General features: G+C 47.9%; 2 protein-coding genes across 4 annotated transcripts in view; both read right to left on the bottom strand.

The window, feature by feature from the left end:
* tmem132e (transmembrane protein 132E) overlaps window positions 1–23881 on the bottom strand; it is a 182369-nt gene that overhangs the window by 26425 nt on the left and 132063 nt on the right. For all 3 annotated transcript variants that reach the window (XM_029174630.3, XM_029174631.3, XM_029174629.3), the window contains exons 3-4: window positions 7890–8030; window positions 1782–1974 (exon numbers count right to left, since the gene is read on the bottom strand). In XM_029174630.3, the coding sequence (XP_029030463.1) occupies window positions 1782–1974; window positions 7890–8030 (334 nt within the window). The remainder of the gene's footprint in view (window positions 1–1781; window positions 1975–7889; window positions 8031–23881) is intronic.
* The window catches only part of gtf2ird1 (GTF2I repeat domain containing 1), a 189613-nt gene continuing 174892 nt past the window's right edge, over window positions 9161–23881 (bottom strand). Inside the window, exon 22 of the mRNA XM_055502081.1 lies at window positions 9161–9219. Coding sequence (XP_055358056.1) covers window positions 9176–9219 — 44 coding nt within the window. The 3' untranslated portion in view covers window positions 9161–9175. The remainder of the gene's footprint in view (window positions 9220–23881) is intronic.

The following is a 23881-nucleotide window of genomic DNA, read 5'->3' on the forward strand; positions in this document are numbered from 1 at the left end:
GCAGCCTTAAGCGCTGCTCCAAACACCTTTTTGCTCAGGAGGTTAAGAGCAACTGTTCTGCTAAAACCAACAGCTCTAACACGGCTTCTTAACAGAGGTTTTAAACAGTGAGGCAGCGTTTATGTCACAATAACCTGATAACACCAAGCAAGCAAACATTAGCAACACAACTCAATCAACCTATGAGGTATAATTTACTCCACTGTCCCATTAGGCCACTTAACAACCTGCCATAATGACAAAGTTGCTCTGTTGTCTTTGTGCTGATACGACTACCTCGTTCCCACCTCATCAATCATAGATCAAGGGTGTTAATGTTGTTTAACTGTGGCTCCTTCTGCCGGAGGGGGAGCGGGAACATCAGCGTTTGGGTTCGATATGATTCATGGTCTAATTAATCACGACACAAGGGCGGACGGATGAGGCGTCAGCGTCAAGGCCGCCGCAGCGGACGCCCCCTTCAGTCCGACTTCAGCAACTCAGACAGCACCGGGCAGCTTTAAACGTACCGACGCGGTATTAAATGTGACTGGGAAGTTAATTGTGACTATTTATGTCACTGGCCCATGTTAGTGACACTTAATAGACTAATTGGAAGCACTCAGAGAAGTTGCACAGTGTAGAAACACCCTGAAGTGATGATTGGGTTTAATCTGTGGTGGTTACAGATATTTTCCTGTCGTTCCATTTAAAAATAAACCTACCGAGTGTTTAGGAACAAGAAAGACGTCTAATGTCCTTCAGAAGCAGTCAACTAAAAACGCTAAGCATGATGACAATCCCACTTTACTGTCTAGTATTAATGAGGCCTGATACTGTGAAGTGCAGCAGTGGTAAAAAAAAAAAAAAAAAACTCCAGTAGTTCTTGGCATCCTGCATCTAGAGATAAATCACACAGGCAGAAATCTAATTTCGCAGCACAGCTAAACACATCTGGTACAAGCCGCATGCTAATCCCGAATGTCAAGAGGACCAGAGATATGAGGCGAAGCTCGCGACACAGCAGATGCGCTGCGCACAAGCTCATAACTGCAGCAGTATTTTTAATTGCGTTTCAGGTGCGGAGAACGCGCGTAATTACGCAGATACGCATCAGATAAACATATGGATTAAAGCGCTAAAAGTCTCGAACCCTCTAAATGCTCGGCGTTCCCTGGGACGGACGCTTTATCGTCGCTCCAGGTCCTCAGCACCTCCCGCTTCATTCACCCCCCTTTGTTTCCTGCGATCTGTTTACTACTCACGCTAATTGTGCCCCCCCCCCCCCCCCCCCCCCCGCCTTCGAGACGTGAGGAGAGGAGCCCGACTAGAAGAGTTACAGGCGTGTTAGCGTTGTGGGATTGGTCGACTTTCTTAACAATTATCCAATCATTACAGAGACACTAGGCGTTAAGTGCATTAGTAATGACGTTCCGCCGGTCTGTGTTACGGCTGATGCTGATGACCAGCGAAGGGCACCTCCGTCTGCGGCTTCCTGGGATCTCAAACACACAGTCGGGGACATTAGGAGACTTGTTTCTGTACCGTCGGCTGGATCCCGTCGGACGTAAACCATCATGTGTCGTTTGCTCTGTGAGCCAGCTGTTGGAAACAACAGCCCTTCACTAATGGCGCTGTAGGAACACTGCAGGAGAAGCCTGACCACCCAGCTGTTGCGCCGCAGCTAGAAAAATAACAGGCGTTGACTGACAGAACGTCGGCTCTGATGAAGCGTCTGAAGCGTGTCGTCAACTTTACGATCGCGTGTAGTTCAAATGGATTCTGCCTGGACTCTCTCTCACCATGGCCAGAGGGATGATGGCCTGGATGTCCCGCTGCACCACCGTCAGCTCCGTCACCACCTTCTCCGAGTCGGGGGGCGGGTTCTGCCCCTTGTAGTCGATGTTCCAGTTGATCCTCCTCGTCACCGAGAGGCTGGTGAAGTTCTCCATCTCGAAATCCAGCTGCATGACCTCCACGTTGCCCAGCAGGTCCCTGCGGAACCAGAACCACACGCACAAAACATACAGAATCACTGGAGGGGCACATGATGAGCTGTGAATGTGTGTCAGGTGGGTTTTCAGCCTTCCTTCCACTTCTGCATGTCAACCCTGAGACTAGTGACCCCGTGACCCCATGACCCTTACAATGAAACACTGTTACGATGACTGGATTAATTCTGCGTCTATATCTGAAGGCACGTTTCTCTTCTGAAGGTAAAATTCCAGCCCTGACGTTCTGCCGTCAATAACCCATGAGCCAAATACATCCACATCCCATAAGCTGATTTCTGAATAAAAGCTTAAAATAAAGTTAATGTTATTCGTTCAGCGCAGCTCATAAAGTGTCAGAGGTGTTCAATAAAGAGAAGGCCCCATCAGATGGTGTCATTGCAGCAGCAGCGGCCCAAGCAGCTCCTTCACTGGAGCTGGTGGGGCTCAGCATTCCTGACAGATACGAGGCGGTTAACACGGCTCTTAAAGATCTTAAAGGTCACAGTGTACTGTTTACTGCCCCATGATTCACAAGTGGAATACTGACGCCCCGTTGAATTCCCAGCTCGCTCCACTCACATCAATGCTCCATGTGAAAAATAAGCAGTAGAGGCGCCTTTGATAATATCCAGGCTTTGGCATCAACAATAAAGCAGTAATAGAATTTTATTTTCCAGACATAAGTGTTAAAAAAAAATAAAAAATCAGAACACATTTCCTATATTTCCAGCAATAGAAAATCTAACATGCTGCAGGTTGACCTTTTCCTTCAAGTTCATTTTTTATGACTTTATTTACCTGTGTGCATTGTTGAGCATGCTGACAGGCAGGTAGAGGTCTATTAAAAGTCTAATAAAGACCCATGAAATAATCATATTTAGGGTCTGAAACGCAACTGAACATATCAGATGGCTGAGCAGGGAACAGCGCAACTGGATCTGGAAATTATTTGGCGGTAACTGGAGCTGGAACAGACAAACAGCCAAAATTTAATCCTGTAGTGCCATAATCCTTTGAAAGCTTTTTCCCCCTCTGGTCACGAATCCTGGATACAAAATATTCCTTTTATGAAGCGGAAATGACTTAGAAAAATGTAGCAAGGCAGTGCATCAGGCATGGGAAGTAAATTTAGCCCAGCAGCCCGTCTGGGGTCATCGGTTCCTTTTCTCAAGCCATCGGAAATGTTACGTTTATACGCAGGCTGAGTATTTTAGAAGTATCACTTATGCTGCGCTGCAATTATTCTCCATATCAGAAGCCGGCGTTTGAGGACGCTTCCAAATTGTCACCCTTAAAGATCATTTGCTTATTTGAGATGCACTTGCAAACATCCTAATAATATTCATCATGGCGATAAAATCAGCTTCAGCGGTTTCCTTTGAGCTGCGTTGGCCAGGTACCATCCTCCTCCCAAACACGTCCATGCTGCACAGATATATATCACACTTCCTGGTTTGGGACACGTTTTTTTTTTCTTGTGAATGTAATCCAAAGAGCAATTCGCCCTAAATGTATCTGGCAAAACTAATTAGAGGAGATAAATGCATTATGTGGGACAATGAATTGGATTATCTCCTTGATGCAACATCCCCTTTATTGTCCTACACGTGGCTTCTTTCTTCTAATAGCTTAATATAATATGCTTTTATATAATCAATGATGTGTCTGAACGAAAACAATGTGCAGGTATTGTCAATAAACCATCGCTGGCCTAATCTTTGCAGGCAGACTCACATCACTAAATGTGCAGCTTGTGTAAGAAGATGGCTCATTTTGTTCTGCCTCCCGCTTTCAAGCAGCAGTAATTGAAGTGGCTGCATTTGCTTCTGGCCGATCAATAACCTTTGGATGCCAAGCTGACTGTCTGACGTCCATGTAGATGCTACTGTAGCCGATACCGATAACCGCTCCCATTATGGAAATCCCCACTCAACGGGCTTGTAATCCTCATGTTCGGAACGGCGTGAAAAGCGCTCCGCCGGCGGCAAACGGGGGCAAATTGAATCCGTCTCCCGTCCAACCGTCACCTTCAGCTGAAATCGAGGCGCTCGCTGGGTGTCCTTCACCAAACTGGGAAAAAAGGGGGGGGGTCGTCCCGGCGTTGGGCCTGAGAGCCTTTTAATGAAAGCTGGATCAAACTCTCTCTGTGCGAACGTCTGCCCACAATGGGCTCCTCTCAGGAAGCTCGCGATGAGATCTGGGCCTATTTGTCTCGACATCGCTCGGCGAAAACAAACACCCCCGTCTGTCGGCGCCGCAGCGAGGCTGTCATCAATACGACCCGCATGAGTGAGTGCATGTACAGTCAGTCGGTGCAGCGCTGGAGGAGCGTCAGAGGGGTCTCACCGAGCCACACGTAATAAGGGAAACCGTATCACTGTGGACGTGGAAGCAGCAGATGCGTTTATGCAGAAACCTTTCTAAATGTTCTTGATCACGTGATCGCCGGTATTTTAAGAAAAACCACATCTACAATAGGTTTTATTAAAGCTAATCAGTGTCTTCATCGCTGTGCTAGTCCGTGCTCCCACATGCTCACGGCCTCTTTGTGGGATTACAGGGTGACCTTTTCATCAGAATGCTAAATTATGCATGTGTTAGTTAATTAACGTCACTTGAGTCCACTTCCAAACGCTTCAGAGAAGGGAAAAAATAAAAAAAAGGTTTCATAATCAGCACTCAGAAACGTTGGCCAGGCTTCCTCTCCTCCATCCTCCTCCTCTGTATAAATTATCAATTGGCCATATTTGTCCGGTAATTACTCCCCTCAGCTTCGATGGCGGTTTATGTAAAAAGATCGCTGACGCTGAGCAAACAGAAGCGAACCAATGCGAGTTGAAGAGAAAAGATTGGTGGGTGGGGAGGATTTAACAAAGTGATCTCGAACCGGGGGGAGAAAAGAAAAGGAAGTAAACATCGCTCAAGAAAGTCCAGCCTTGTTTCCATTAAGCTAATGATGCTCTGTCTGTATAGCACAAAGTATATATTTTAAAAGCTGTAGCTTGGGGCCTTTCAGAACTCAGGGGTATTTCATTCTTTGATCAGAAGTCTGTTTGAACTGATTAACAGGGAGAGTTCATTGGATCAAAGCCCCCGCACAACAGAGAAGCAGAGATGGTGAACAGAGGGGAATAGTCCTCGCTTTCCCCCTCTCCTCACTTACGCTATAGACCTACAGCTAATCTGTACTTGAACTTAAGCATACTCTCATTAGGGACAATATGGTAAAACATGTATATACTACTTTCAGTGTTACTCAGATGTGCAGTGGAATTCTGTCATAGTCAGTTGCTGTTTTTGTTGTCCAGGCGTTCGGCGATGGTATCAGCGGCGCTCATTTGAAACTCATCAGCCGCGATCAACAACACGCTGGCGCTTATCAGCTCGCCATCGCTCCAGACGGAGACGCGCGGAGTAAATATGCGGAATAATTGCGGCGGCGGCTAAAGTGCCCGCGTGATGAGGAGAGGATCCAAGATAAGCAGAGAGGAGAATAAAGAAAGCAGAGCGGTGGGGAGATCAGCGATTGGGCCCGAAGGGAGAACGCCGCGGTCTCAGGTAATTTTGAATAAACAAAACCAGATGTTCCAACAGAACCGGTGCTCAGATGTATTCGTCGTTGAGATGCAGAATGATACCAGTGAGTGTTTAACAGTGTCTGTGAATGTGTGTGAGAGATATTATGAGGAAGAAAATCTGTTGAACTTAATAATTACAATTCTCTTCATTAGTTTATTTTATTGGGTAATTAGTGGAGCCACGTCTGGACTCATTACTGTACAGTGTCTGAGCCTCAGCCTGACGCTCAGTGTCTTCCTTTAAACGCGAGGGGGAAGGTTTGACTCACAGCCAAACACTCAAAGCAGCTCAAACAATAAAAAGGAGGCGTGTGACAGCGGAAGACTCGAATTCAATGGAATCACAGTGAACCATGAAGAAAGTGCAGGTGTGTGTTTTCATCAGGATCGTTGTAAAGAAGCAATGCGGTTTTCACCTCTTTCCAACTCTTTGACTGCTAAATAGCAGCTACCATCAAAGTGGAGCCGAAATTTAAAACATATGAAAGCATAATATTGCATTTGCATGACAATCTGTCAGACGTTCTCAGCACTTTAACTTGAGCTGCAGGGTTCAAAACCACGGAGATGGAGAAGAAAGGGGAAAGCGCTTCGAAGCAGCCGCTCTTGGGCAACAAGTCCTTGCAGTCGAAGCGGGGAATGGTTGCGCCGGATGCCAGCGCTGCCAGAGTAATCCGCGTTTTGTTTCCTACACGGCCACCTGTGGTTCAAATCTGGTCTGGAGTGGCTTTGTTTAAAATCTGCTTTAAGCCGCTGCCGGTAGGATTAGAAAATTTGGCTTCTCGCATGAGAGCGAGAGCAACATCAGAGTTTTAGGAAACGGAGCTCACGTTGGATCGGAGGGGATTCTTCTGGTGAAGCCGGTGTCCAGGTGGAACGCACCAGCTCGTTTATGGGGCCTATTGCTGGTGACATCACAGACTACTGGGGAAAATGCTTTATTGGGGTTTATCACTTTAACCTTGTTGGAATCTGGCGACTTTGGGAGACAAACGGGCCGATTTGGATCGAAGCGTTGGTGCCGATTCACGTGGAGCCCAACCACCAGTTCTTCCGTGACTCCGGTCTCTACATCATCGCGCTCCCATTGTTCGGCCCGCGTGGCTCCAGGTGCTCACAGAACGGAGTCGGGCCGTGACGGAATGCGGCGTGACACACCGTTTCTCCGGCCGTGCTTGACCCCCTGCTGGACATCTCCCACGTTGTGACAGGGTGGCAAAGATTACATGACACGGGTCACTAAATATAGCAAGAGCGGCCGCCGCCGAGACGCTAGGAGGTAAATAAGACGAGAACGGGTGGCTTCCTTCTCAGGTAAAAACCCACACGGTGCCTCCTGTCCTGCCGCTCAGCCCCCCTCCCGCATCAGAGGGGGTTCCACAGGGAGGCCATATTTAGACCAGCGGTTGCTTGTGTTGCTCCGAGGCCTGATGATAAGCACCATAACTCCCCGAGCGGCGGCATTTAATGAATTGAACGCATCACATGCCGTGATTTATGGCTGCTAATTTTCAGCTGCCGTCTCCCGGTGGAACTGGCTGAGAGGCACAAGGAGACACTTACGGTACAGTAGCGACGCGATCAACCCGCAGGCGCCAACGCCGGCAGCTGCTACTAGTTTCTGCTAGTGGAAGAAAGCTTCAAAAGAGCAAAACTATGAGTGGGGATAAGCTATGGTTTCTGTTCTTATACCGTAAATGGGTTCTTCACCAGTTTGGCTGGACAGGGAACAAGATGTTTACATCTCTGCAGGTTGGCAAATGCATTAATATGATGCTTTGTTTCCCTAACTTAACAAGCATACCTTCCTTTTTTCAACATATAATTGCATTTGCTGCAGCATCCAGCCAGCCAGACTCCATTACTGCTCCAGAGCAGCCACTGGGTGTTGCTACACTCGGCATAATTACTGATCATAGACAAGATCTCATCTCAAAGGTATGTTAATGCCGGCTGTCACAATCTAGCTCATCTCTGCATGTAGACTGAATTACCAGCAGATACACTGAGCCCCAGCAGATACCATCTCCATTCATTTAGCTTTGCACTATAAAGTACGGGGTACTTTAGTCGCTGCTGTGGGCCAGAGCTGTATTTTATCTCCCATAAGTCCCGGGGCCTTTACCAAAGAATGGTGTGTGCTTTTAAAAGCTGCCTTTAATCAGGGCGGGAACTACAAGTGTTACGCACGAGGAAACCTTTTTCCGAGACCTTTTGTCCATTGTTAAGGAAGACAAATATGGCTGTCTGTGTGTTGCAGGAGCGAGGGCAGAAATCAGCAGCTGCAGCAGTCGGTCAGACAGACGCAGTTTGTTTAGGCTCGGGGCTGTTGACTTACCCCTGTTTCACCGCTTTGTTCTTGTTCACTTCGATGGTGGTGATGGAATGCTTGGCGCCGGACTGAACCTCCCAGTCCACCTTCCACTGGGCGTTCTTGGACTTGGTCTGGAGCAGGTTCACCCCTTTCTTGGCTTTGACCCTGCGGGAAACGACAGGGGAGAAGAGAGGAGCGGGGGCCCGGTCAGTTTTATTAGAGGAGGTGATTTATGGGCGAGGTCGGAGGTGATCGCCCTCCGTGCGCCGCCGACTTCCTCCTCGCATTGCGTCATGGCAGAAGCAATTCCACAGATGAATCAATAACGTAGATGAATGAAGATGACATGCGGTGATACATGAGAGCAGGAGGCTGGGACTGTTCCAGGTCACAGTGCTCGCTAACACTTTCTGTGAAATCAAACTGACGTCTTTGTACCGCAGCCACTGCACATTTAGACGACATCTGAAGCTGAATTCAGGAGCTTTCTACTGTAATGTTCTGCAGCCGCGAAGCCAGTGAGCAGGTGAACGTGGGTTAGAAGGTGGGACCATTTTAAACACACAGGAGTTTATTTAATACGCCCCCTCCTCAACCAGCAGCTCAGTGAGGTCATGAACACATCATAAAACGATAGTTTTCAGACTCCTCGTCACTTAATATCTCAGCTGTTCACATTAAACAACCAAACACTGAAAGGCTGTAGGTGGAACAGCACATAATAAAAACGCCTACAGTCAGGTATTTCATCCATCATTAATAAGAAGATGTTAAAGATCACTGAGTGACTGAACAGAGACAACTCTGTCCCTATTAACAAATTATTAACGACAGAAACTAATAGAATAAGTTTGATTCTTGCACAGTCGTTGCGTATTTTGATCACAGCGCTGACTTCTAAGCAGCTGGATGATGATTGGAGGAGGTTGATGTCAGAGACAAATGGCCATCGGAGATTATTGATCATGTCATTTTCATGAAACACGAAACAAAGATGGATTATTAACATATTTGGTCTTTTGTTTGTCTGCTTTTTTGCTTTAAGGCAATTCACAAATCACCAGATTGGACACGGTCTTGGCTCAAAAGACACCGGGGTCAGAAAATGTGACGGGCGACTCCGAAGATGGAGTCACACCGTGTTCCTCTTTTCCCGACCATGTGATCTTTTCATTTCCACTCGGATAAACAAATTCTCCCCGGACAGACTCACCGAAAGCATTACCCAAATCACATTTTGCTCACAAGTGTCTCATTTGCATTCAGCTCCAAGTTTGAGGCCCGTGCGGCATCTTCCCCATCGCTCCCATTTATTTCTTTGACAGATAAAAAATTCTGAAGTCCCGTCGAGGTGTTTCCATTCGCCACGCTAACCTGCGCTCAGTGCAGTGACCACTCATCCATGATTTGTGAAAGCAATTGACTTTCAGCTAAAGCCGCCCCCCCCCACACACCTTCAGCCAGAACAGGCACACGCAGCTCAAGGGCTCGGGCTCCGTATTTTAATGCCGCCGCCGCTCTCCGTTTGGCAGCTGTGCCGGCTCATCATAACCATTAGCTTTTCATTAGTCGCCGGCCTCTCTCAGCCTCCGCAAGTTCACACAAGTTCAGCTGTTGTTTCTCTCTCGAGCTGTTTGTCATTGTCTAAATCTCCCAGCACGTTTAAAAAAAAAAAAAAAAAACCTTTACAATAATTATTCACGCAGTTTTCTGATGTACTGCCTTTGAAATGAAGCTGGGTTGGACCATAACAAACAGAATGTGCAGTCGGACCAGTTCTGTTGTTTGCACCGATGACACCGTTATCAAACGCAGGCTCACAAATCCCCCGGTGCGCTGGCAGATAGACGTTAATTAGATTACTGCATCTGGATAAAGGCAGAGCTTAAAGAGGATTATGCTCCATGTTTTCATATACTGTAAATAAACCACTGAACGTCCAGTCAGAAGTTACTCTGCATCATGCGGCTCAGATTATCATCATGTCTCCTACGACGTCTATGACTATTAATGACAAGCCAAGATTATCCAGATGTTTGAGGCATGCAGCCAATTATGTGGACGCCCAATTAAAAAGACTCAGACGAGTTTGAAAGGTAATTTTGGGTTCTGCAACAAAGGCCCTTGAGGTTAGTTCCTGGAGTCTCATTAGCATTAAACCCTGGGTTTTATTTAAGATCCTGTGACATCAGCTGCAGACGGTCTAAACCTCGAACCGCTGAACTTATCGTAACCCTTCGCCTTCTGCTGAGTCACGTCCGGAGCAGACGGACAAACAGGAAGGACGCGCTTCTCCCATGTTGCAACAGCCAAAGCGCCGTTTCTTGTTATTGCACCCGCCTTTTTGTCTCCTTCCATCGAATCGCGCCGCATTAGAGGAAAAACACAGAAATGATCCGATGCGACGCCGTCGAGGGGAGATGAAACAGAAATATGTGATGTTTGAGAAATCCTCCTGATCGAGCATGTTGCCTTTGATGTGAGTTGAAAAGGGGCAGCGTAACACCCCCCTAAATGAGGTGACCCAGTTGCTAGTTGATTACTGTAGCTCTTAAAAAGCACTGATCATAAGAAACGATAATTACACATTATTGAAGGGCACAACCACATCGAGTACATGTTCTGCTCGGGCTGCAGGCCTGCTGAGTAATAATGTGTATTTATATTCATTACTTACACTCACCAGCAGCTTGTAAAAGCCACTACATATTCATCATCATCTTTTGAGAGCGGCCCCGCACATTATACAAAACCAATGTTTTTAATCAGACCGTCCTTTTCACAGACTCTGGTTCATTTTTGTGCCGCAAATGAGAGGGGACGAAGCATTACCCGCGGGAGCGCCGCTTGAATCGAGCTCCCCATTGAACGGCGTTAATGCTGATTAATGAAAGAACATTGCAAATGGGGGAAGCGGCGAGCGGCCGGCGCCAATGCGCGGCCGGGTTCCCAGAACCTCTCGGCGGGCCCCGCTCCTGCCGCCGCACGGGGACCGGAGTGGGCGGGAGCCACTTCAGCCGATGCCACAGATGCGAGTATTTGGCCGTAAATTTAGCCCCAGTGTCAGAGCGCGAAACGGCCGTAACGCTGAGGTCAAGCGGCGATCGATTCTGAATTCACTTCGTCGGCCATAGTAATTTTGTTTTCCATTTTTCAGCAGGATGCGTTAAGATGCTCTCAATTAAACACAACCCACCTGTCAAAAACTTAAAGGGATGTGGCCTTTGGTTTCCTCATTGTGACTTTGGATGGATGGACCGCGCTCGTCCCCATGACCCACTTATGACAGGGGTCCTGTCGGACGGCATGTCGCACATCATAATCTAATCTAACTGGCTAATAAATAAAATATGCAAACCGGAGGTAAATCACTCGCCTTTAATTTCCCCTTATTGGCTCTGCTAACGAGTTTTTATTGAATACATTTTAGAAGAACGTCCCCACGGACAGAGCTCTGCCAAAAACCAGGATTTTTAACATGATAATGAGGCAAAAAAAAGCCTTTTTGGGGTGTAATCACTTTAACTCTTGACAAAGGAATAAAAATTTAATGCTGCATATGTGTAACGTATAGGGCGGCTGACTATTTTTAACTTGGTGTGATTCTCAGGCAAACTCGGTACGTTAGAGCTACAACCAACGGAACTTGGAAGGCACAGCTGTAAACAGCACATCTGGAAGGCAATAATATGAGTGGATCACGAGAAAAACATGAAAAACACTCCCTCTCTCACAGATTTCGGGTCTTAAAGGTTTTCTCGCAATAGACGGCAGCGCTCGAGTGACAAGCGCGGCTCCACCCTTGGATCCGAAGCATCAATCTTATCAATCACATCGAGCACTTCGATATTTGTGTGGTTTATCTGCAGCGGTAAACAGCTCGGAGGTTTTTCTCGACGGCCGCACAGAGGCATACAGCTGGAAAAGCAGATGGGAGGGTGAACCTGCCAGGGACAGACTTTTTAATGGGAGGCGCTGGAAATTAGGATATGAGAAGCTGGGGAAATATCACAGAGCAGATTACAAATCTGAAAGTGCAGCTGCTGGTTTACAACACGCTGAACTGATTTATTACTTGTAGGTGAAAATGAGCAACACAGCGCGGTGATGAATACGGCTTCTACGGTACAACAGCACATCCCAGCATTATTAACACCCGCAATTTCGTTGGAAAACAAACCAGACCCAGTTCTAACTGGGATATAAGCAGCTTTTATTCCAGTTTACACAGCTCTGTAATTAACACAAACACTGAAGTCACATTCTACTCAAAGAGAAGTCCGAGCCAGATGATCACAGGAGGGGTCTAACTACAGTACAACATCCTCTGCTGAGGTAAGACCCTGCTAAGCACCGCTATTAGAAAAGTGCTTTGTCGCTCCTTTTTGTCAGAGAATCACGCTTCCTCACCTTAAACTTCAAGTATTTTATAATGCCAGTCTGTCCAAGACAGCTGCACCCTTCACTCCTCTAACTCTAAGGTGATGTCTGTGCAGGCAATAAGTCTTTAAGGGTGAAACTGGGATTAGACTACATTTTCCACACTGGCTCCCATTAACAAATACTACAGTATTTGTTGTCATAATGCAAGAAGCTGCAGGGGACTATGTACAGGTGTGGTTCTAATACAGACACCGTCCATCTGCCTCGACCGAACTTCAAAAGGATGAAATATGAGCAGCATCTAGTAAAAATCCCACACAAAGCTGAGTTAATGTTTTCCTTTATCTTTACAGAGCAAATTAGCTAGTATCACTATTGAATCCGGGCATATCATAAGCCACAATGCTTTAAATGGACTCAAAACAACTCTGGGTTTGTTTTTTTATCATTACTTCTAATTAATTTTGGACATTTCACAATTATACAAAAACATAAATGCCAGAAGGATTCAAAATGTCAGTATGTGTTACTAATTACAACCATTCCCTCCAAACACCCTGAAAGGTCAGACGGGATCTAGGGTTTTTGCCAGAGCACCAACAAAATGGAGGTTTTGATGAAAACCTGATTTTCTTAGCTTTTCCCTTCATCCAAACACACCTCCCTGCTCTGGGACGCGCATTTCTTAAGGACCCGACTACAATTCTCTCGTGGAATCATCAAATGGAATCCGCAGGACCTTTCTGTCTGTCTGCCAGCCTTAAACAGATTGGATTCTGGTATTTGGCATTCACCGGTGGCACGTTATGCCGCCGTGTGGGACGTCGCGAGCAAACATTTGATCGCGAATGTGGCGACAACAGCCCACAGAACATTTGTAGTGGCACCGCTGGTGAGCGAAACCCTGATGGATGGCGCCGCGGCCCGCGGCCGTCCCTTAAGCGGCGCACGGATGAAGGCAGAAAAGTAAATAAACAACTAAAATGTCAGCACTTGAACGTCTCAGAGGCATTAGCCGCGAAACGGGTCTCTCCCCGACAGCTAAATTTGGCCACGAAGCCTCTATTCCCCAACTCATCGCTAGCTAGCAGCTCCATTAGCTCCTCTGAAGGGGCACTTTGCCGCCGACTCAGCCGCTTCTGCAGACACAACACATTCCGCCGCACGATATGCATAATTCACAATAAGTGCAGATTTTTTATTTGTCCTTGAAAAGTCGCGGACGCGGCGCTTTCATGTGTCCAACGACATGTCATTCGCTTCCATTCTCGAAGCGAAGCGCACAAAGCTTCAGCCTCAGCGCGTTCTGTTGCGCTTTGCTCTCAGCGAACGCTTCAATCCGCCTCAAATCCAAACAAATACTGAATAATTTAATTTGACAACAGAGGGGGCTGTAAATGCGGGACTGTGGCCATAAACAGCAACAGCAGAACTTTCCACCTTCTGAGGCAAAGTCTAAAAACCCTCCTGAAGAACATATGCACATGTTGCAGGAAGTAGGGATGAGTTTCCACTTCACCAGTGCCAAGTTTTTCCTTTTCACTGTTTCACTGTTGAGTCCGTCTCCACAGTTCTGCAAAGTTTTGACCTTAATCATGTAAAGTGCCTTGGGATGATTTCTGTTGAGCCGTATGAATAAAGGCAATTGAACTGCATTTTTCCGAGGTCAATAATCCAACATGTGTAGCGCCGGCCACAAGCTGTTCTGGGCCAAAGGTCGCATCTCCTCGAGTTCCAGCCTCTCCGTTCACTTTATAGTCCAGTCTAGCGCAGGGTGAGCGATGTTCTGCTCAATGACACCACTGACTCGGCACAAATTGCTTTACAGTTACCACTAAAAGAAGCACGTCGGAGGGAGAAATAAAGACGAGGCTGAGTTTGAAAGTTTAATATCTACTAATTCTCCACCACGTGCGCTGCCAAACCGCGTCCTTTCCAGAAAAGAGCTTGAACTTCGCTGCTAATGCCACTGAAACACTGATTAAGGCGGTAGGTTGGGTTGGATGAAAAAGGCATCAAAGCCAAGTGCGCTATCATCATCCTGATCCAAAAAGCAGCTCCTGTGGAACACTTTCTTCTATATGGGGAACTATTTGTTTTCTAATTTGCTTCTGTAACGTGTGGAACTTGTGTTGTTCGTGGCTGCAGGGGGCACGTCGGAAATCCGCATGATCGCAGCTCCTCCCAGAACGCGCTCGACTTGTTCACGCGACACAAAAAGGGGACGACGATCGCTGCCGCGGCTCGTCAGACGCCAAAGCGCTGTATAGGAATCAGGGACGATCAATTGGAAATGGAAAAGTAAAGATGTCACAGTAATTGCTACAGTGCTATGACATTTTGACAGCGTTGGCAGCGGGAGCTGGCGAATGCAGTGCAGTGATACTGCTGTAATGAGCACTTAGCACGAACGACAGATAAAACTTGAGCAACGTGATGTCACTAGAAAAAGTCTTTTTCCTTTTTCCTCTCGATCGCCGCAATCGAAGCGCGTCCGCGTGACGAAAAGTCTCGGCCCGCGAGACGACAGACGAGAGGTGCCGGTGTCGGCGGCGCCGCCAGCGAGGGCGACGGGGGCGGCGTGACGCGCGACGCTGCAAGAGACCTAATGCTCATTATGAGAGTCGGATGAAAGAAGACCCCTCGAAGAGTAAACAGAGCAGCCAGGCAGCGTGAGGCGGTCGGGCCCACGGGGACGCAATCAGCAGCCCCAGTAATTCAGTCATTTCTGACTGATATGAAACACACACACACACGCACATGCTCACAACGCACAGCACAGTATGGCCCAGTAGTCAGAACTCACCCCAATCTGACAATTCACTGGAGGAGAAAGAAAGGAGTGCAAAGCAGGGAAATCATTTAGTCGTTTTGATGAGCGGCTTCTCAGGGGCCGGAGGAGTGGATGCTGATCTAATGTGGCTGCGTTCAGACATATGCGCGGGTTTTCACGGAGTCACAGCCGCCCCCGAAGACGGGAAGAGAGCCCTCGTTTGACGAGGAAACCTCAAATAAAGATGTTTCAGCAGACTAGCCATGGGGTACCGGGCCCGGCGAAGTCTGTTGCTATGGAAAACATCTAGACAATATAATTACAGAGCACGGGAGAGGGTTTTAAAGGGCTCTGCTATCTTAGAAGTCTAAATCTTCATCGTGTTCCTACTTGCTTTGACTGGATTCCGACTCCTTACTGCAGAACTCAATTACGGGCCTTAAAAGCTGTTTGTCTCTGCAGCAGATGAAAAGAGTGTTGTGGGTCCTGCGGTGGGTTTTCCCTTAAAAGGGTTGAGGGGTTTTACAAAATCTCCCTCAGGCGATTCCGAGCTGCTGTGTGCCATCTGTGTAAATGGACCCTAGACAAGGATTAGTCTGTTCAGGGTAGACTGTGGGCGATACTGTAGATATATAGGCACGTGTGTGCTCTGTATTCGATAAACAAATGCAATTGAAGAATACTCAGACACCACTGGTTCTGGCTGGGCAGCGCTACCAGCTGTCGCACGCCGACCTTGTAATGCTGCGGCTGGAGCGAGGCTTGTAAACATTGTACTTAAACCCAGTTTAATTTTTATGAGGGTTTTTTTATGCAGGGGAAATTTAACCGGACCCTGTTTATGGAGCCAACAAAAACTGTAGTTATGCCTTTCTTCTCGTTTGCGGCAAACGTGCAAATTCCTGATTCATTCTTTGCTCCGTCAAACATTCAGATTGAGATAAGTTGTAAAAATCCAACAATCAAAGGGCATTTTTTTAAATTAGAAACATCAGAGAACCATTCTGACAATCCAAAAGCTGGAACTAATAAAAATGTGCATTTGAAATCAGATACTAAATCTTATTTTTTTGTTGCATAGTTACTGAATAACAGTAACGCAGGCTTTTCGGCTCCAACTGTGACGCCACTGAGAGAGGAACCGAGCACCGGATGCCGACGTGCTGCAGGTGACATCATTGGCTTGAACCTAAAAGACATCGTAATGGAAATAAAGACAGAAATCATCCTCATCTGGCCTTTCAGTCCTCGAATAACAAGGCAGCGGCAGGAGTGAACACAAGTTGGACACAGATCCTGACACCTAATCTCAGAGGTAGCATCGCCCTGTGTCCCTCCTTGGTGTGTGTCTGTGCACCTCTATCACACACACACACACACACACACACACAGCAGCACGAAGGCGACAGCATTGGCTGCGACGGCGTCCTTTTCGAGGACAATTATTCTAAGTAGTATTCCCATCAGCCACAGCCATGAGCAGAAGACCCTCGGGTGAGCCACAACCTTTCTGAGGAGGCAATTGGGGAAATAGCCACTGTCCAATTTATTTGATAAGGCGAGTGGAGCTCAGACCTGCCAACAGATGCAGAGGGAAGGAAAATTGGGGCCGCGCTGCAACCTAGTTGCTGACATTTGCGGAGTTCAAATCGCTATGCATACATAGTGATTAGGATAACATTTCAGCCAGGGTTCAGGGGAGACGTCCAGGGTTCAGGGTGCAACGGGACGCGCTTAGCTCCCAGCGCGCCGCGCCATCGAAGTGATCAGGCGGCGGCAGATACTGGAGCGGGGACGATTGCAACGGGGTGTAAGTGGGCGGCTGAGCGCCCCTCAAACACACTGACAATAGGAGATTAAATTCAAAGACCTCCTCCAGTGGGTGGGGCGGTGTCAGTGCTCCTGAAGGTCTCCGCTTTTCCCCCGGAGGAACTCGGGTTTCAAATTGGACAGCTTTGAGTAAAACTAGCTCTCGCTGGGGATCCTCACCCACACAGAAGCCAGCGTAAAAGAAATGCCATCCCTCTCTGGGGACGGACACACACACGCGCTCGTAACAGAAATGATGCCTCCGCAAGAAAAACACACAAAATCACAAAGGTATCGCCTACAGCACGCTGTCATTTAAAACCTTTGAAATGACTAAACCACATAACTAATTATGAGATGGAAAAAGCCATTTAATTTACAGTAGGGTCCCAGATTCCACCCTGACTCTACATGTTCATCTCATATTAATAATGTTTAATCATCTATAGTATAAGTATGTGTATATGTATGATGTTAATGAAGCATTTTCTCGGCTCAGTGATATTTATACGTATTTCTACGTCTGAAACATCTTTTTGATAAAGTATCTATTATGTAAATTAATAAGAAATGTCATTGTGAATGTAAAACCGCACACTTGGTATAAGGTGTTCAAAATATCTTTGTCAATCGGAGACAAACAGATCTGTGGCGCTATCGCCTGGCAGCCGCACTATGAATGATGTCAATTATTCTGCAACAAATGACAGCAATACACCTGAGAGCGGCGCTCAGCTATCTGACATACCCTTACCTTGCACATCTACCGCTTTCAAATGCAAATGGGCCTTTATTTCCCCCAGGCGCAGGAATTCCTCCCTCCACGCCGACTGTATTTCAATTTAGTAGACAGACAGACATCTGTCTACTAAAAAAAAAAAAAAAGCACGAAGATACGGTCTAAAGTGGCCAATAATTGCCTGAGATGGAGACAGACTCCACCCAAACGCCATCGAGCTAATACAGATGCTCCCCGAACAGGACTAAAGTAGGAAAGTTGAAGAAGATGAGTGAAACCTTATTAGATGCCTCTCAGTAGCAAACCCTAGACGTCTCAAAGTGGTATTTCAGGAAAGATGACATTACAAAGTGATCGCATGCCCGTAAAGCTGTCATTATCTGCCAAAAAGTGTGCTCTGGCCTGCGTCCAGGTAGACGAGGAGTCTGTGGAAGTAGTTTTCTGGAAGAGAACACGTCTGCGTCTGTCAGTTCCTTTTAACAGATTGTGACTTCTTCTCTTTTCCGTCTCTTCCGTTGCGTCTCGCAGCCCGTGAGATGAACTGCCCAAAGGTCTCGGCGAGAAACCTCCATCCGTCGGCTGTGTCCTTGACTACAGCTTCACCCAATTTATCTAATCACAGGTACTGACTTTCTACAGGCCCCTAGTGCAGTCTTTATTGCTTCCATATTACTTTCCATAGGACCAAGAAGTCGGCCGAGCTCCATCGTCCATATAGAGTTATTCGCCGTCACAAGCGGTTGCCAGACCTTCTTGCTTTTCTCTGCTGGCCACAGTCTCCAGCCACTTCCCCCTGAAAAACGCGCCTGCTCTTGATCATACATTTTAATCAGGCTCAAACACTTGACAAATTGACTGAGGCAAATTCGAAGGTGAGGCGTGGAATGGATAAAAACCGCCCCGCGGCGCTTCTCGAGAGATGATTCGAAATACCTGAAAGAATCAAAGGGGGGGGAAAGTGAACCAAACAACTGGCAACCGAGTGCAACGCCCGTTTCATCGCTCGCTGCCTTCTTGCTATGCACGTCCAGTGCATCATTAGTAAACGGCTGGCGCAGCTTCCTCGCAGGCCGCCGTCTGAACTCCCTGCCTCGTTTTCAGTGGGTAGTGAGCAAATAATCCTGGGGTCAGTAACAACAGAGTTAAATATAGTAACTAGATTATATAAAGCCAAGTACTGGAAGGCTCTACATAATACCACTACTAATACCTGCAGACATGTACAGTATTTTAAGGTGCTTTGGACTATTTTACCCTCGTACATTCACACAACCACTCCTGCGTTTGTTCAGCTAAGTCCCCGCTGTTCAAGTTCACCTTCTCATAACTGTGATAACAGTGAAGTCGCGCGGCAGCTGCTGTTGATGGCCGACGACATGCGTGCGTGCGTGTTGTTGGGGGAGGAGGGTTTGATGGAAACAGTAATATTTCTGTGCAGATTAAATAACTCCTCCATCAATCTTTGTGTGCTCTCCCATTCCTCTGCCCTTTCACCAAAGAGCAGAAACAATGATGCCAGATTAATTTCAAGAAGATATAAATGTCAGGTGAAGCACCTTTGAAAATCGATGAAATACCAGCTCCTCTCCTCTGCATACCTAATATTATGAGGTATGAAGAATCACAGAGGAGGAGTGATAACAGAGTGAAGAGTGAGGCGGGAGAAAAATATATGTTATTCAGATCATTCCTGTGCGACACTGAACTTTATTACTTGCGTTTCACTTCGAAACTGACGCGGAGAGATGAACACAGGGAAACCGCACCCATGCGCTCGCTCACACGCACCGTTTCATTCCCAAACAGCTTCTACATGCAGCATCTGGTTTAAACCGTCACTACGATCTGAAGACTCCTCCATGGAACATAGCTGGACTAAAGTGGGACTAAAATATTGCCTTTTAAATTACATGTGACTTGAAATGGCATTGCTATTTGTTCACGGCCTGGACCTGATGGCACCTACAGCATTAATGTTTCATACGAGCTCCATGAAATGCAAGGCCATCTTTCTAAAAGCTGGAAAATAGAGCAACAGATGCAGCCTGCCCATTTATGTATTTTAGCCTATTTTTAGATCCATAACACGGAGGCCACCTGTAGATGAGACGCAGCTACTTCTCTTCTTTCTTTCTTCTTTTTTTTTTACAGCTCATTTGACCTTTACTTTGTTAAAGCCGCCGCGTCGTTCCTGATCACGAGCCGCACGGCCTCCTCATGAAGCCCAATTAGAGCGGCCCAAACAGCAAAGTGAATCCTCTCGCGTCACACTGAGCATATCATCATTACAGCCTCGCCGCTCTCACCTCTCACGCTGGGCTCCTAATACTGGCCGACCTGTCCTCGTGTCACCCCCACCTTAATGTACCTCCCGGGGCTCCATTTAAATCACTCCGCTCCACCGACGCTTCCCCTCCACTCGTCTTTGTCCCCTTCTTGTTCACTGGCTCTTCCTCCTCCTCTTCATCTCACCCGGCCGCTCTAATTGCCACGCTTTGCCCAACGAGTCGACCGATCGAGCCCCCAGTTAAAAGCTGATGAGGACTCGCCCCCCCCCCTCCGGCCCTCCAGCTCACTGGCTTTAAGGATCCGATGATGGGCTCCAACAAATAGTTCCTGCACGTCTCTGACTTCTTTGCTGCACTAAAATACTGCAAGACGTGTTTCAAAGACATGATGTAGGCTGAGCGCGCTTCACTTTCAGGCCCTCGCGGCCCCAAACACTGAGATACTGTACATCTGTGCGTGCCCGCAATGCGCGGCGAGGCAGCCGGAGGCATGATCAGCGTTATTTATCTCCCAGAAAAAAAAAAATAATAAAAAAAAGCATGTGACCTGCAGGGACAGCAGCACAGAAGACGCGCAGCCCAGCAGCCAATCAAATGAGGCACGACGTCAACGCTCTGACAGGTAGAAGCTGAGAAGCCACCTGGGGGAGACGCGCACCGCAGGGGGCCTCTAACAGGAAATAGTTGGATGTACGGCACTGTCTCGCTCCCCCAGTGGTTCGGTAAATATTCAGTCCTGCTACTAGAGCTCCAGCGGTTATAGATCCACTGTGTGACTCTTCGTAGATAACGTAGTGAGTGTTGAATTAATAAAAGCGCTGGGCTTTTCCTCTAAAACTAGCCTCTCGCTGCAGCCCCGGATCAGCAGAGTGTGTGTGTGTGTCCAGTTTGTGAAGGAGAAAATGTGCTTCATGCACAATTAGAAGCGCGCCGTTGTTGGAGCCGCGTGACATTTGTGAAGTGAATTAGACAGAGATAAGCGTTTCCTCAGACCTCCAGCCCAGCGTTGCCGGCCGGGAAACGGGGGTCGACCGGGGCTAACTCATTATTTATGTTCCTTCCCCGAACGCTGCCGCCAAAGGACGCGATCTGTCGACGGCCGCGTGTTTTACGCCGCGTGGCAGCAGAGAGGAGGCGGCGATGGGACAGATTAGAGGCGAGGGGGAGAGAGAGGGGCGATCGGGGGGATGGAGGTGGAGGTGCAGCGGGGACACGGATACAGTGAAGGTGAGACAGGTGCGGAGTGATGAGCGGCGGGATTATATATCAAAAAACCTATTTAGGTTTGGACAGTCTTTGCTAATGGAGGAGTGGAAGCAATTTGGGCTGATAAATCTCCCGCGTCTGGGTGTGTTAGGGACAGAGAGAGTGACATATGACCACACTTCCCTTAATTCAGTAACTCAGCGGCAGCTTCAAGATGAATCTGTTCACTTAATGTGATTTACATGATTTGTCCAAATGCACCTACGGAAGCTTCTGATCCCCCCCCCCCCTCTCCCCGGTTTGTGCTGAGTTGGGGCTAAGTGAGGCTTAAGGTTTTCTGACTCACTCATCGCGAGCGTCGACTTGCAACTTTCTTTAATTCATGAAGGACGGCGAAGCGGAACGCCGCGATATCACGCCTGGTGTTGCTTTCTCTGTAAATATCAAGCGGAGATGATTTTAAGTGGCCTCCCCTTCACAGATTCAAGGCCACACCGAGGTAGCTCATAATCACACACAGGAGCTAGATGAAATGTCCAGGGGGCTCCAATGTCTGGATTTTAATCTTTATTTATAATTTCAGTCGCGGAAAATATAGTCGGCTCTTGAATTCTAAACCCGAAGGCTCCCAGAGGCGGCCAGTTAAGTTGCATTTACTTGAGCAGAGGCAATGTGGATGTAATTGTAACTGACCCTGATGATGGGAGCGATTGCTGGTCATTAAACCGTAAAATACCAGTCGGGCTAGGAGATAATAAATCTCACACATGAACGTGGAACTCAGCGAAATCAGCCAAGGCCGCGACTGTAACGGCCCGGGGGGGGGGGGGGGTTTGTGAAGCACCGCCGCTGAATTTCAATTGTGCCTTTCCCTAAATGTCCGACTGATACACGTGTGCGCGGCAGTCGAGCACTCGCGCTCAGTCAGTACATGCAGAGAGGATGCGTTGCCCGGTAATTACATGGTAATAACAGTCAGCGCGCGTAAACAGGAGCGCAGTGAGCTGCAAACCCATCTACAGCCACAGTCACGGCCAGGACGATCGGAGGGCCGGGCTCCACCGAGCGCTCATCACCGACTTATGAGCCTCTGCAGCTGGCGGCCCGACATTCGCTCTCCCCACTGCCAGCAGTATTTTTGGAATTCAGCAGTAGTGTGCAAAAATAGAGCATCATATTGTTCTGTGTACCCAGACCTCCATCAAAGTCTGGATCGCGTCATCTTCTTCGCTTTCTCGCTTCTCGCCCATAAAGCGCAGCCGAGGTGAAGCTAGCCGGAGATAAAGCCGGATTCTGGGCTGTTGGGGGGGGGGGCGCACACGGAGCCAATACGGATGCGTTCATTGCTCAACGAGACACTCGTGTCGGAGGCGCTGTGGGCCGTGACTAATGGTACCGTAAGGCGACGCGAACGGGCCGTGACGCGGGTCCAAACGCATGAAACGGCCGCGCAGCAGCGTCTGCAAACACCATGGGACTGATGATAAAAACAACTTCCACAGGCACAGATTTGGTTCGGTGAAATTAGAAAGAGCCGAAGACCCGCATTCATCAAATGAGCCGATAATTAAACACGGATTGTCCTAAAAAGCCTCAAATAAATGTTGACTTCTAATTTCAAATCCGCACGAGCGCGAATCTAGTCGTACTTAAATGTGATCCTTCAACCTTTACAGTATTTGCAATATTTGAAGAGGAAATTTAAATATTGTGTCATTCAAGCGCTGTTTGTGTTTACGCCTCCTTTGAAATGAAAATAATCCAAACTCAGACAAAGAGGCAGCGCATTCGACACCTTTGTTCTGAGTGGACTGAAGCTGGGCCTATTTTGGGAAAACCGCCCGCTAACGAATGACACACTTATTTTTTCTCATATTAAATAAAACCTATACTTATTAGCACCTGGATGCTACAGAGTGTAGAAAAAAGGTGCAAACAGAGCCTTCAGTTATTCATAGAATTTGCCTTTGACACATCAGGTCTGACAGCGCCGCACTTCAATATAACAGGGTCCGGGTTTTTATTTCAGTTTATCTTTACAAATGTAGGACAGATTTGGATAATTGGCTAAATTAACCTTTTCATCAAGTCACTTCAAACAGGACCAATGCGGAAGAGCAGCGCGCGATGACTAATAATAAGCAAGACCAGCGGTTAAATGTTTGGTGAAACTACGGGTTTACAATTAGCAGAGCAGCCGCGCTCTGTCCTTTATTTGTTCCCGCGCCTCAGCCAGCGGCGCTTCCTCGCCGTAAAACATAAAAGGCGGCAGACGCGCTGGGTCCAGGTGCCGGAGCTCCGTAAACACGCCTTCCTACACGCCAGATGACACCAGGCCCTGAGGGAGGCGGCCGCGGCACCAGTAGGTGGGGGTGGGGGTGGGGGGGGGGACCAGTTGTTAGGGACCAGTTGTCACTTCCAATCGGGCTGTTCTCCCACTGGGAGCTCTCCCACAACCGCTGAGGTAGAGGAGTAGAACCCCTGCATGGATGAAGGCTGGAGTAAATACTGGGTTCAGGGTCTGGAGCTTCCTTCACATCCACTGCCAGCGATAATGGGAGGCGTCGATGCTGCTCAACACGTTCCCGCAGTCGCAGCCGTCTGTCCGGCTTGCTTTTCGGGCCCGTTTTGCGCCAGGGGGACACTTCGCCGTTCGCGGATCACGTTTCTCAGTACTCGGGTTGTGACAGTAGATGAGCACCAAAAATACCATTTGCCGCACAAAGGGACGGCGGTGGGAGCCGAATTACTACACGGGCCGTTCACGGCGGCTGAGAGAGAACATGAGCCGCAGCCAAACAAGCCTCCGCCGCTCGCG

This window comes from Betta splendens, chromosome 14 (assembly GCF_900634795.4).
Source record: "Betta splendens chromosome 14, fBetSpl5.4, whole genome shotgun sequence".
Lineage (NCBI taxonomy): Eukaryota > Metazoa > Chordata > Actinopteri > Anabantiformes > Osphronemidae > Betta > Betta splendens.